The following is a 13,214-nucleotide window of genomic DNA, read 5'->3' on the forward strand; positions in this document are numbered from 1 at the left end:
ATGATATTTAGATCTTCAAATCAATAAACATTTTAACTCCAACTATTTACCAGAATATTAGGCTAGATACTGGGAGACAGCACTAAAAACTGTCAGATGGAAAATGTGAATAGGAGAAAACTTCTAAAGCAGGGAAAAAGAAACAATACAGATTTCTTAGCCACAGACTAAGAATAGTTTAAAGCATGAATTAAATGTCAATCAAAAAAAGAAACCAGAAAAATGAAAAAAAAACAAAAAAAAACCCAGAAAAATGACAAACGTAGAAGGAGAAAAATGGTCAAAATATAACCTAGGTTGAAGAACTATATAAACTAATACTAGAGAACACTTAGAAGCATCTTTTTTTAGCAAAATAAAATCACAGAGGTATGAAGAATACTTGTAATATACTTCATGGTATATGATTCATATCCCTAACTCTCTCAATGTAGTAAAATCTAAAATATCAGGACTTGCAGCAGGGAGAAAGGGAAATCATTTGGAGAGGCAATGTCAAAAACTACTATTGCACGGTCAAGTAGCATCAAATGTGGAAAGTTTAGGATCCAAGGTATGCATGGCATTAGAAAATAAATCTCTTTTTATTCTTTCTTTCTTCTGAGTAACACCCACTACCACCGCCCCCATTCTCCTGGAAAGAGTTCAAAATTCTCTTCAGTGATAAATCCGATAAGACAAGAGAAAAAATGATAGGTTCACTGTACTTTAAAAAATACATGCTAATAGTCATATGAAAAATTGCTCTAAATCATAACTTATTAGAGAAATGCAAATTAAAGCATCTCTGAGATACCACCTCATATTTCTCAGATTGGCCAATATGACCAGAAAGGACAATGATCAATGTTGGAAAGGATGTAGGAAATCTGGGACACTAATACACTGTGGGTGGAGCTGTGAACTCATCCAACATTTCTGGAGAGCAATTTGGGATTATGCCCAAAGAGCAACAAAAATGTGCATACCCTTTGACCCAGCAATACCACTACTGGGTCTATACCCTGAAGAGATGATAAAAAAAGGGTAAAAACATAACTTGTAAACAATATTTATAGTAGCCCTGTTTGTGGCAAAAAAATTGGAAATTAAGTTAATGTCCTTCAATTGGGGAATGGCTTAACTAACTGTGGTATATGTATGTCATGGAGCACTATTGTGCTATTAGAAACTAGGAGGGATAGAAATTCAGGGAAGCCTGTAAAGATTTGCATGAACTGATGCTGAGTGAGATGAGCAGAACCAGAAAAACACTGTACACCCTAACAGTAACATGGAGGTGACGATTAACCCTGATGGACTTGCTCATCCCTTCAGTGCAACAACCAGGGACAATTTTGAGCGAGCTGCAATGGAGAATACATCTGTATCCAGAGAAAGAATTATGGACTTTGAACAAAGAACAAAGACTATTACCATCAAATTAGGGAAAAAGGCATTATATTACTGTGTAATTTTACTATCTCATACTTTATTTTTCTTCCTTAAGGATATGATTTCTCTCTCTCCTCACATTCAACTGAGATCAATGTATAACATGGAACCAATGTCAACACTAACAGAACACCTTTTGTGGGGAGTGGGGCGAGGGAAGAAGCAAGAATGGGAGAAAAATTGTAAAACTCAAATAAAATCTTTAAAAAAATACAAGCTAAGCAGATAGCAAGAGGAACATTTAAGAGCACTTACAAAGTAACATTTAACTAAAATAAATATATCAAAACCTTAATAATTCAGATTCTTCTGAATTGAAATGTTTAATAGGGCTTGCTTTCTCATAATCTATAAAGGCAAAGTTGCTATTTTTAAAAATTTTGTTAGGTTTTTGCCACAGCTTCCTAGTGATGATGTTCATCCTTTGTTCTTCAAGAAGACCATGACATCAGGGGAGGTGGTGCCAAAACAAGCACATGAACTGGCTTTGAGTGAGAGGGGTGTGTGTGTATGCTAAGTCACCAGTCTCACTTTCTCCTCCAGAGTCATCTGGCTCTAATGGTCAGATATGAATCAGGATGACTGGAGATGGCCATACTTGAAAGGCTATCAGGGTTAAGTGACTTGCCCAAGATCACAAAGTTAGTAAATAATTAACAAGTATTTGTCAAGCACCAAAGATGGGCCAGGTAACTGAGATTGAATTTGAATTCCCATCCTCCAGACTCCAAAGTCAGTATTCTTTCTATAGTGACACCTAGCGTCCAGCTTCCTAAGTAATAGTTTCATGAAAAATTCCAAGTTTTGGAAAACTATGCAAAAGAGATCTATTTACAATTCTAATAGAGAGAAAAATTAGTATATTTCCATTTTGATATACTAACATTTCCATAAAAAAGTATGATAATATAAATTTTCTGCTACATATGATCAAGGAAGAAAAAAAAAACAAAGCATATAAAGATAATTTTAAGGGTTTTTTTTTTGTTTTTGTTTTTTGCAAGGCAATGGGGTTGAGTGGCTTGCCCAAGGCCACACAGCTAGGTAATTATTAAGTATCTGAGGCCAGACTTGAACTCAGGTACTCCTGACTCCAAGGCCAGTGCTCTATCCACTGCGCCACCTAGCCGCCCCGAAGATAATTTTAAATATAAATTTAAAAAGATAACCTTTTCACCTAAATTTTACCTTTTCTCAATAAGGGCATTATGTGTGGCTATATATGTACACACACATTTATAAAAGTCCTGTGTACACAAATATGAGCCCATTCTTGTCTAAGAAGAAAAGATCATTTGAAACACCTAATTGTTTTTTAATCATTCTCCAATTGTTTCATGTATGTTATTTTTCTGGTGTTCTTCAAAGGCAGAGACTAGATTCTATACCTTTTTTCCTATTCTCCATCATGCTTGTACAATAATATAAAAAGTCAATAGATGCTTGCTGAATGAATTTAGATATGATGAACTTCTGAGGCTGAGGCCCTCTAACTTTTCATTCTAGGCCCTACAATATGCAAGACTGGCTCTATCTGGAGAATGGTGACTAAAGTACAAACTAAAAATTGGAATGACAGAAAAAACAAATTAGTATACATCAGTCATATTACCTCATAGGCTTCTGCTAATTGTGAGAACTTTTCTTTAGCTTTAGGATCATCCTTATTCGTGTCAGGGTGGTATTTCTTGGCAAGCTACGAAAACAGCAAAAGTTCATCAATATGTAACATCCATTGAAAATATAGCACATAAAAAAAGAAAAGAAAATATAGAGAGGAAGTTGAGAAAAGGCAGATTTTTCCTAATTAAATTAAAATTTGAAAATACAGTACAGTGTAAAAATATAGTACAAAATGACTTCATTTTTTCCATAAGAGTTAGCTTTAGTGCCTTAGAATGAAAAATTTGGAGTGTAAATGCAATAGGCTCTGCTATAACTAAAAGGTCTTTGAAACTAGGCTTTGAAATCTGATATTCATCTCACAGAATATATCCCATATAGACTCAGATTAAACTAAACCCAAAAGAGACTTTTGTTTAAATGGTACTCAATTTTGTGTTTTATAGAACTGGAGGAAAACATGAAGAAAGAAATCACTAACATCATGCAATATTCATTAGCACCAGGTGGATTCAATTGAAGAAATATGCATTTGGAATAGATCATTGCTATAGGTGAGAAAGAAATTCAAGGCTCACATAGTAAATTCTGAACAAGTTTCCTCTCAGAGCTTCATACAATTCAAACTGTCTTCAAAAGACATCCTATAAAATAAGCCATAAGTGGTTGAACCCTGATCAAGAGCAGTAGGTCTGACCTTCAAGTGTCAGCCATGTGATCCATGAGTTAGTAAAAATCCATTTTCTTGTTTGTTCTGAGGTTAGTTAGCTACTGAAGAACAAAGATGTAAATCTCATGAGAGATTATGTTACATTCTATATTGCATGAGTCTTCTTTATACCACTTTATTTATTATGTACACATCTTACTGATCAATGTAAGAAAAAACAAGAATATCATCTCTTCTATGATCTTATCTTTCAAAAATGATCTACCTCTGGTTGTCATACAGACCTGATAATAGGCTTTCTTGATTTCTTTCTGGCTGGCAGTTCGGGGTACTCCTAATATCTGATAATAATCGTCTTTGGCTGAAGAAGGGGAACTTGTATGAAATGGAGCAGTACAAATTAAAGGGTAACATTTTATCCCTAAAAGAAAATAAATAATATCAGAAAGTTTTGGATGCACTTTGCAAAAGAGATCTAGGCTATGACAGAGAGAAAAGTTAGTATATTTCCATTTTCACAAAATAACATTTCCTTAAAAATGTTTAATAATACAATTCTTTTGCCACATATGGTTAAGAGAAGGAAGGAAAGGAGAAAATTTGTAAATATGGGAGAACAATAACATTCTCCTCCTAAGTCTTACTTCTTTTCAATGAGGGTATTATGCGTGGGCTGTACACACACACACACACACACACACACACACACACACACACACACACAGAGCCAAACCCAAAGTCCACAAATATGAGCCCCTTCTGGAGGACTAAAAAGGAAAGATGGTTTGAAATACTTAGTAGTCTGATTTTCTAAGCATCATTCTCGAATTATTTCATGTATAGTATTACAATATTAAAAGTCTTTTCCATTCAGCTACCCAAAGTAATTTTCCTAAGGCAAAAATATCTTATCTCTTTGTTACTCTAAAATTCTGTGGTTTCCTATATCCTCTGAGATAAAATTACAAACTCCTTGGCCACCTTGGCATTTAAAATCTTCCATGCTAAAGGTTCTGAATATCAGAATATGGCATAATGCAAGCAACTGAGCCAAGTGAAAAAGATCTTTATATCTTTATAATCTAATGAAGTTCAGAGATGGATAAAGTCATTATGTGAAAGTGTCTTAACTTTGTGAAGGTGTCTTAACATTTTAAAGAGTTTCTTTCAGTCAAAATGTCCATTCTAGGCAACTGCAATATTTTATAAAATAATAATGTTAAAGTGAAAAGTAAAGACATACTGTTTGATTACATTAGCTTACATGATATCCTTTGTCCCAGAGTAGCTATTGAGTGACCTAAGATTTAGGTTCCCCAGCATCATCCACAAGAATGCTTTAATCTCTGCTTTTCCCAAAAGTAAAAAATAAAAAATAAAAAAAAATAAAAAGATATCAAACCACATGAGAGAGGTGACTAAATTTCCAAATTTTATTTCATGACTATTGCATCAGACAATTCTGAGGAGAAAAACAAACAAAATGTACTAGTCTACTTAGTAAGAAAAAACAAAGCACAGAATAGATTACACAATCTACAGCAAAACCACACTATTTTGTTGGCCAGGATCTCTCTAACCTTATACTATTATTTCCAAAACTGGGAGACAGATAATAAAGTTAAAGTAGTTAAGATGGAAATTTTGTGATGAAGTAAAGGAAATATAACAAGAATATTTACAAAAGATAAAGCAACAGCAAGATGACCATCAAAATAAATTATTGGTTACTGAGTAATCTGAAGAGAAGCAGAAAAGAAAATTAGACAAAGAAGTAGGGGAATTTCAATTGAAAACATCAGAATAAATGTAAGAGAAATACAATGCAAAGTTGCTCCTTTTGGAACCAATATTTCTTTTCTTTTGCTTGTATTTTTTAAATCTAAAAAAAAAATCAGTTAATGTGGGAGTAATGAGAATTTCCACCTGATAGGACAAAATTCCAGATCTGACTTTGGAATACAATGGTACAGAGATACAAAACTTCCTAATTTCTTTGAATTGCCTTCTTTTCCAAAACCAGTTATCCTTATTAAAATATAAAAGGCTGAGGATAGCAAGTGGTTTTGGCAGCAGTAGCTTCAAAAATCTGGGCCGTAGTAGGCACAAAGAAAATTATACTTAATTTAAATTGGATGGCCCTCATTCCTTTCCCACATCACCAAAATAAAAATTTAAGTTTTCCCAATCTAAGTTTAAGTATATACCCCCCCCCCCTTTTTAAGGTTTTTGCAAGGCAAATGGGGTTAAGTGGCTTACCCAAGGCCACACAGCTAGGTAATTATTAAGTGTCTGGGACCAGATTTGAACCCAGGTACTCCTGACTCCAAGGCCGGTGCTTTATCCACTATACCACCGAGCCGCCCCAAATATATACCCTTCTAATAAATGTTAGAAATCTAAGAAACAAGTAAATGTTTTTTCTCCTAAGTTTAACTACAATAAGCACTAAACTTTTTAGAACCAACAACACAAAATAGTACAAGCTAAAGGGATCAGCTCCAAGAAAGAATATAACTAATAAACTGCCAGGCAACTGTATTCTTTTTAACACTAGGAATCTGAATCCATGTTAACAACAAATATTTGGGGCCATAAAATTATATCATCTGCCTCTTTTGCTATAGGTCTAGAATTATAATGAAAAAGAAGTCTGATTCAAGCAAATATTATTCATAAATACTTACAAGTCAAAATTATGATCTCATCATATTGGGAACTGCTTCCCTACTCTAAAATCTTGAGGCTCCTTATATTTTCTAGGATAAAATATAAACTCTCTCAGCCTAGCACGATCAATCTTAATAGACTTGCTCATTCCATCAGTGCAACTATCAGGTATAATTTTAGGGTTTCTGCAATGGAGAAAACCATCTGTATCCAAAGAAAGAACTGTGGAGTATGAACAAAGACCAAAGACTATTACCTTTAATTTTTTTTTCCAAGGCAAATGGGGTTAAGTGGCTTGCCCAAGGCCACACAGCTAGGTAATTATTAAGTGTCTGAGACTGGATTCGAACTCAGTTACTCCTGACTTGAGGGCTGGTGCTCTATCCACTGTGCCACCTAGCCACCCCTTACTTTTAATTTTTTTTTTAAAAATCCTTACTTTATGTAATTTTGCTATCTCTTTATTTTTTTCCTTAAGGATATGATTTCTATCTCATCACATTCAACTTAGATCAATGGAAACAATGTGAAGACTAACAGACTGCCTTCTGTGGGGGGGGGGGAGTGAGATTGGAGGAAAACTTGTAAAATTCAAAATATATAAATAAATTAAATTTAAAAAAAGTTATGTCATGGGCAGCTAGGTGGAGCAGTGGATAAAGCACCCGCCCTGGAGTCAGGAGGACCTGATTTCAAATCCAGCCTCAAAACACTTAATAATTGCCTAGCTGTGTGACCTTGGGCAAGTCACTTAATCCTACTGCCTTGTTAAAAAAATTATGTCACTAGCTTTAGTTGTGATTTTTTTAGGGTTTTTTTTTTGCAAAGCAAATGGGCTTAAGTGGCTTGCCCAAGGCCACACAGCTAGGTAATTATTAAGTGTCTGAGACTGGATTTGAATCCAGGTACTCCTGACTCCAGGGCGGGTGCTTTATCCACTGCTCCACCTAGCCTCCCCATTTAGTTGTGATTTCTAACAGCAGATCACAGTTGATTACAGTCTTCCTCTTGGACCATAAACAACATGTTCCAAAACATTGAAGTCACTTAGGGCAGCCTAAGTGCCATGTCGGAGCTAAGAATGGTCTTAATATTTTTAAACAAGTTTTATTATATTTAAAAATATAAAAAATCATTTTTAGCTCTCTCAGGTTGTGCAAAAATAGATAGCAGGATACAAAGTGAGATGGACTGTACACAGAGTAACAAAAATATTGTGAGATAATCAGCTGTGAATGACTTAGCTATGGCTCAGATATGAACCAAGGCAACTTGGAAGAGATTATGACGAAAAATGCTATCCATTCCCCTAGAAAGAACTAATGGTGTCTGAACAGATTGAAGCATACTTTTTTAAACTTTAATTTACTTGACAGTTTCTTGGAGGGTCACAACATGTTTTACATGACTATCCTTGTATAGTATATATGGAATTGCTTCCCTTTCTCAATGCAGAGGAGGTGGGGATGGAGAAAACTTTAAAGTTAAAAGTTTTTAAAATGAATGTTAAAAATTGTTTTTATATGTAACTGGAGGGAAAAAACACTAAATAAACTTAAAAAGAGACATAGGTTAGATTTGGCCTTCAGGACTTAAATCTTCTGAATCAGACATGATTAATTCTCAAATTCCTAGATTTCTAAAAAGTCTAGGAGACTCAGTTCATGAACCATTTTATCTTCATATTAGAAACATATCAAAAAATTTGCATGACCTTGGCTTAAAAAAAGCATACAACTCTTCAAAGAACCTGTGAATTCTTCAATTTGTGAAGCTTGCAACAGTGCAAATCATAATCCATCTGCTTTCAACTTTTGTTCCATTAATCCTCCATAAGGGATCCACCTAATTCACTGGAAACTTTCTGTATATATCTTAACTCTTACAAAGGTATACTTGAGCCAGCCATTTACTACCTTTCTTCACATGACCAAATCACTTTCTTTTCTCAAACATCTCTTGGATTGCATTTATACCACTTCTTAGATAAAGTAATAGTGGGTCTATCATAGTCAACCAATAAGCATTCTCATCTACTTGCTTTTTCCTGTGTGGAATGTGGTTGTAGGCTTCATCAAAGAGGTTCTATAATATTTTGAGACTTAAAATCAGTACAATGTCAAATCCAACTAGATTAGGGGTTAATTTGGGTCCACAGAGTCCTTGGGAATCCATGAATAGAATTCAAGGGGACCTTTAACTTGTAAGAGAAAATAAATTGCAATTTTACTACCCTCTAACTGAAATATACTAATTCCTTCAATTATGAATGTAGGCTATATAAGATTATTCTGAGCAAAGGTGTATAGGCTTCACCAGACAGCCAAAGGAGTACATGATATAGAAAAGGTTGAACCAGGCAAATCTGGAGAACTAAAGTTTCTAGAGAGGAACACAGATCCATGAAAACTGTATGGGATGGATGGTCCTCAGGACTGAAGCAAACACCTTTCTCTAGCATACTTCTCTACCGAATTTATGCCTTACTTAATCATTAGAGGATAGACTAAATCATTTCTATTGTAGCAGGAATTTCACTTGCTTTCTGGATCACTTTTTATAATATTGAAAAGACATTTTATGTTAACATTAAATGTTAAAGCCTAAAAATGACCATTTTTCTTTATACTGGTAAGCACACAACCTTCCTAATGTTCTCGTAAGAGTAAAAACTGGATGACAGGAGGCAGCTAGATGGCAGTATTTAGAGCATTTATCTTGGAGTCAGGAGGACCTGAGTTCAAATCCAGTCCCAGACAATTGATACTTATTAGCTAAGTGACCTTGGGCAAGTCACCCCTTGGAAAACAAAAAAACCCCAAAAAACTGAATAACATCTTTCATGGTTAAGTGAAAATGGAAAAAACTTAGCCCTAAGAAAAAACTGAATCTGATGGAAGCCAGGAGCAGAAATTAAGGTTAGCCTCAGTGTTACATACATCATCAATGTATAACTGGGGAGAAGTTTACTTGGGAGGTAAGAAAACAAGAGAACAGGCCCTCAGAAAAAAAAAACGGGCTAAATTTTAAACAGTACTTTTAATAATTGGTATAATTTGAAACATCACATTGTAAAACTACATCTTTTTTTAACTCAGTCTATTCAATTTCATATATGGTACTGTCCCCAAATACAAACTATTTAAGAATTGAGAGGGACAGGGGAAAGTATAGACTTGATATTTCATTGGAATGGGAAACAAAGCAGGAAGGCACTTCCTCCACAATTTGTCTTAGAGATACTGAGAGCAGGGGCGGCTAAGTGGCATAGTGGATAAAACACCAGCCCTGGAGTCAGGAGTACCTGGGTTCAATCCGGTCTCAGACACTTAATAATTACCTAGCTATGTGGCCTTGGGCAAGCCACTTAACCCCATTTGCCTTACAAAAACCTAAAAAAAACCCAACAGATACTGAGAGCATTGAGAGATCCAGTGTCTTGCCCAAGATCACCACAGCCATTTTGTATGAAAAGGTAGGACTTGAACCCAGGTCTTCTGGTCTTGGAAGCCAATTCTATCCTCTATACCATCTTGCCTTTAAATAACTCAATGTCTTTCAAAGTAATTAAAATTATAAGGGAGGTAACATATTGTAACAGAGTTGGATTAAAAGTCAAAGGACCTGGATTCAAATCCTACCTAAGGTGGTCATATTTGTGTAACTTTGAAAAAGTTATTTACACTCTCTGAGCCTCAGTTTTCTTATTTATAAAATGACACAGTTGAGTTAGAAGGACTCTGAGGTCCCTTCCAATTCTAAAGATATGATCCTAAGTCATCTAACTCCTCTAATTCTCAGATAGCCTAGTCTATAAAATAGGACACCAAGGTTCCTTCCACTCTTCATCAATGCTATTGTCATAATCCTGCCATAACACCATTTATTCAAGTTTTGTATATAATTTCTATATCCAAGAGCCTACTAATAGCGCACAAATACTGAGAATACTAAAAAAAAAAAGATCAGGTTGTGATTATTTTATGAGGACAAGCAAACCTTTCCTAGACCTGGTCCTTAAGGTTATCTTTACACATCTAGGGTTATCATTCCATCCAATTTTGTGCATTTGTACATGCTATCATCAATTGTTTAAATGAACTTCCTCTACATTTCCACTTGCCAAAAATCCTAACAGGGCCCTGAAGAAATGTGAAATGGCCTCCTCCTTTACAAAGCCTTCCATAATCCCCAAAGCAATGTATTTTCCCACAAGAGAGCAATAACTCTCAAGCCTCATAGCTGGCTCTGGAATCTGGAAAAAAAGTTCAAATCCAGCTTTGGACCAGCTGTGCTACCTTAGGCAAATCATTTCAACTATTTATCTCAGTTTCCTCAATTGTAAAATAAGATATTTGTAAAGTGCTTAAGAGTATCGGGAACATAGTAGGAACTATATATGGACTAGCTCTATTATTTTAGTCATGATTCTGGGGGTTTATATTTTAGCTTTCCCCATTAGATTGTAAGCTCACCAACAGCCAAAAGTGCTGGTGTTTCACTTTTGTATACCTATTTCAGAGCAGAGTGCTTTATGTATAATAAGATCTCAGTTAAGAATGACACAGGGGTGGCTAGGTGGCGTAGTGGATAAAGCACGGGCCTTGGAGTCAGGAGTACCTGGGTTCAAATCCGGTCTCAGACACTTAATAATTACCTAGCTGTGTGGCCTTAGGCAAGCCACTTAACCCCATTTGCCTTGCAAAAAAAAAACCCTAAAAAAAAAAAGAATGACACAGTTGGGGCAGCTAGGTGGTGTAGTGGATAGAGCACTGGCCCTGGAGTCAGGAGTACCTGGGTTCAAATCCGACCTCAGACACTTAATAATTACCTAGCGGTGTGAATTTGGGCAAGCCACTTAACTCCATTGCCTTGCAAAAAAAAAAAATCCCCAAAACCTAAAAAGAATGACACTGTCACTTATTAGCTTTGTAACGCTTTGTAACTATGGGCAATAACAACTGAAAGCTATAAAGTGCAAAAAAAGTTCTGAAGCACAGCTACATACATTATTTCATTCCCCTCCTCTATGAAAACAGGGATATGAACACTTCACAATACTGTACCAAGAGAAACACCTTATTAAAAAAAAAAGCACCCTCAAATTGGAAAGCGTCATATAAATGTGAAGTATGCTCATGATAGCAGCATCTTGCACATCTTATAGAACTGAGTCATACAGTATTGAACAACAAAAAGGAAACCGTTATGTCTATAAGTGTTCAATATTTATATGCATGTGTATAAATATGAACATGTATATACATGGGCGCAGACACACACAGGGGCTAGTTTGGGAAGCACTGAGTGCCTGCCCCACTGAAGAGCATTACTCTAGACACTAGAAGTAGAGACAAGTATGGGAAAGACTAGGTTCCCGCTTCTGGGGAGCTTTTGGCCTATGACTTTAGGATCACGGTGGAAGACGCTCCCTTGCTAACTTTTTGGAGTCCGAGGGTCCCCAGTTCAAACCCAGCCTCTCCCCCCCAAGCTAAGTGTCCCTGGCCAGTTAACTTCCCTGGGTGGCCTCCAGCCGGACCTGTCGGGGCTGGCACAAGGCAGGGCAGGCAGTGCCCGGGTCACGTCACAGTGACCGCGGGGGTTCGTGGATGAGCTCCTTGGCTCTGCTCCTCCTCACGCCCTGGGCTGTCCCGCGAGGGCGCCGGGGCCAGCGGCCGGGCCGCAGCGACCCCCGGGGCGGCCCAGGGGCGCCGCCCCCCTCTGGCTCGCGCCGTCCCGGGCTGCTCGTCACACGCCGGCACCGCCTCCCTGGCTCCTGCAGGCGGCCCGGCGGCGCTTCCCCTCCCCCGGCCCCGCGACCCATCCCGACCGGGGGTGGGCGACTTCCCCTCGGCCGCAGCCGGCGCCGAGGCCTCCCCTCACCTGAGAGGCTGCCGCTGGGTCTCAATGTCAGGAGTCTCCCTGGGACGCAGACCCCCCAGCCAGGCGCGAAGGCGGCGCCACTTAGCCTACGGCCCAGAGAGACCACCACGGGGCCCTCCCCAGGTGCCCTAGCCCCTTTCCCCGCCGCGGCCGGCAGCCGGGGGGTCCCCACAGCCAGCGACAACCAGCGTGAGGAGCACCTCGCCGCCATCTTGGCTCGGGGACACGGCGCCTGCGCGAGCCGGCCTTAGCCCCACACGCCGGGAAAGGGGGAGGGGTGTGCGCCTGCGCAAGAGCCATTCCAGGAGCTGTTCCCTTTCCCGCGAGAAACGCTACAGCGCGCAGTCACGAGTAATTTTAGTCCCGCACGCCCAACTAATTCCCTGACAGAGTGGATTTTCTAATCGGGACGGAGATATGGAGTTCGGCGGAAAGCTACCGAGTGAGCTGTAAGACGACCTTGATCAGGGATTTTGTTGTTGAAAGACGAGGGCTACCCGTAACCTGTATCTAAAGGAATTTGACTGCGCCGCTATTAGCGGTGGGACTACACTTCCCAGCGTGCCCTACGGCCAACTCGCTGAGTAGATCCCAGGGTGCAATGCGGCCTCGCCCCCAGTGTGACCCTGAGGGTCGGTCGCGGTCTTCACGCTTTCGCGCCGCTCCCCCCCCCCCCCCCCCCCCCCGTTCCGGAGTTTTCTGGCCCTGCCCTCGGCCAGCCCCCACACCCGCCGCCGCACTCAGTGCCACACGCTCCCTCGCCCCGCCGGCCAAGCGGGCTGAGCCCCCTGGGCTCCTGTATTCGCGTCCCGTCGGTGGGTTTGGGAGGTAGGGATCCCAAATTTGAAAACAGGAGCTCCGGGTTCCAGACCCGGCGCGTCCCGCGTGCCATCCCCGTGGCCGCCTCCTCGCGAGCTGCTTTCAGCATAGTAAA

At 38.9% G+C, this 13,214-nt stretch overlaps 1 protein-coding gene across 2 annotated transcripts in view; it reads right to left on the reverse strand.

The window, feature by feature from the left end:
• DNAJA3 (DnaJ heat shock protein family (Hsp40) member A3) overlaps positions 1 to 12,517 on the reverse strand; it is a 55,025-nt gene extending 42,508 nt beyond the window's left edge. Inside the window, exons 1-3 of one of the 2 annotated variants that reach the window (XM_074196841.1) lie at positions 12,281 to 12,517; positions 4,012 to 4,148; positions 3,047 to 3,130 (exon numbers count right to left, since the gene is read on the reverse strand). In XM_074196841.1, the coding sequence (XP_074052942.1) occupies positions 3,047 to 3,130; positions 4,012 to 4,148; positions 12,281 to 12,491 (432 nt within the window). In that variant the 5' untranslated portion in view covers positions 12,492 to 12,517. The remainder of the gene's footprint in view (positions 1 to 3,046; positions 3,131 to 4,011; positions 4,149 to 12,280) is intronic. The other variant, XM_074196842.1, reaches the window with a different exon arrangement.
• Positions 12,518 to 13,214: the final 697 nt, after the last annotated feature.

The sequence above is a fragment of the Macrotis lagotis genome, chromosome 8 (genome assembly GCF_037893015.1).
Source record: "Macrotis lagotis isolate mMagLag1 chromosome 8, bilby.v1.9.chrom.fasta, whole genome shotgun sequence".
Classification (NCBI taxonomy): Eukaryota; Metazoa; Chordata; class Mammalia; order Peramelemorphia; family Peramelidae; genus Macrotis; species Macrotis lagotis.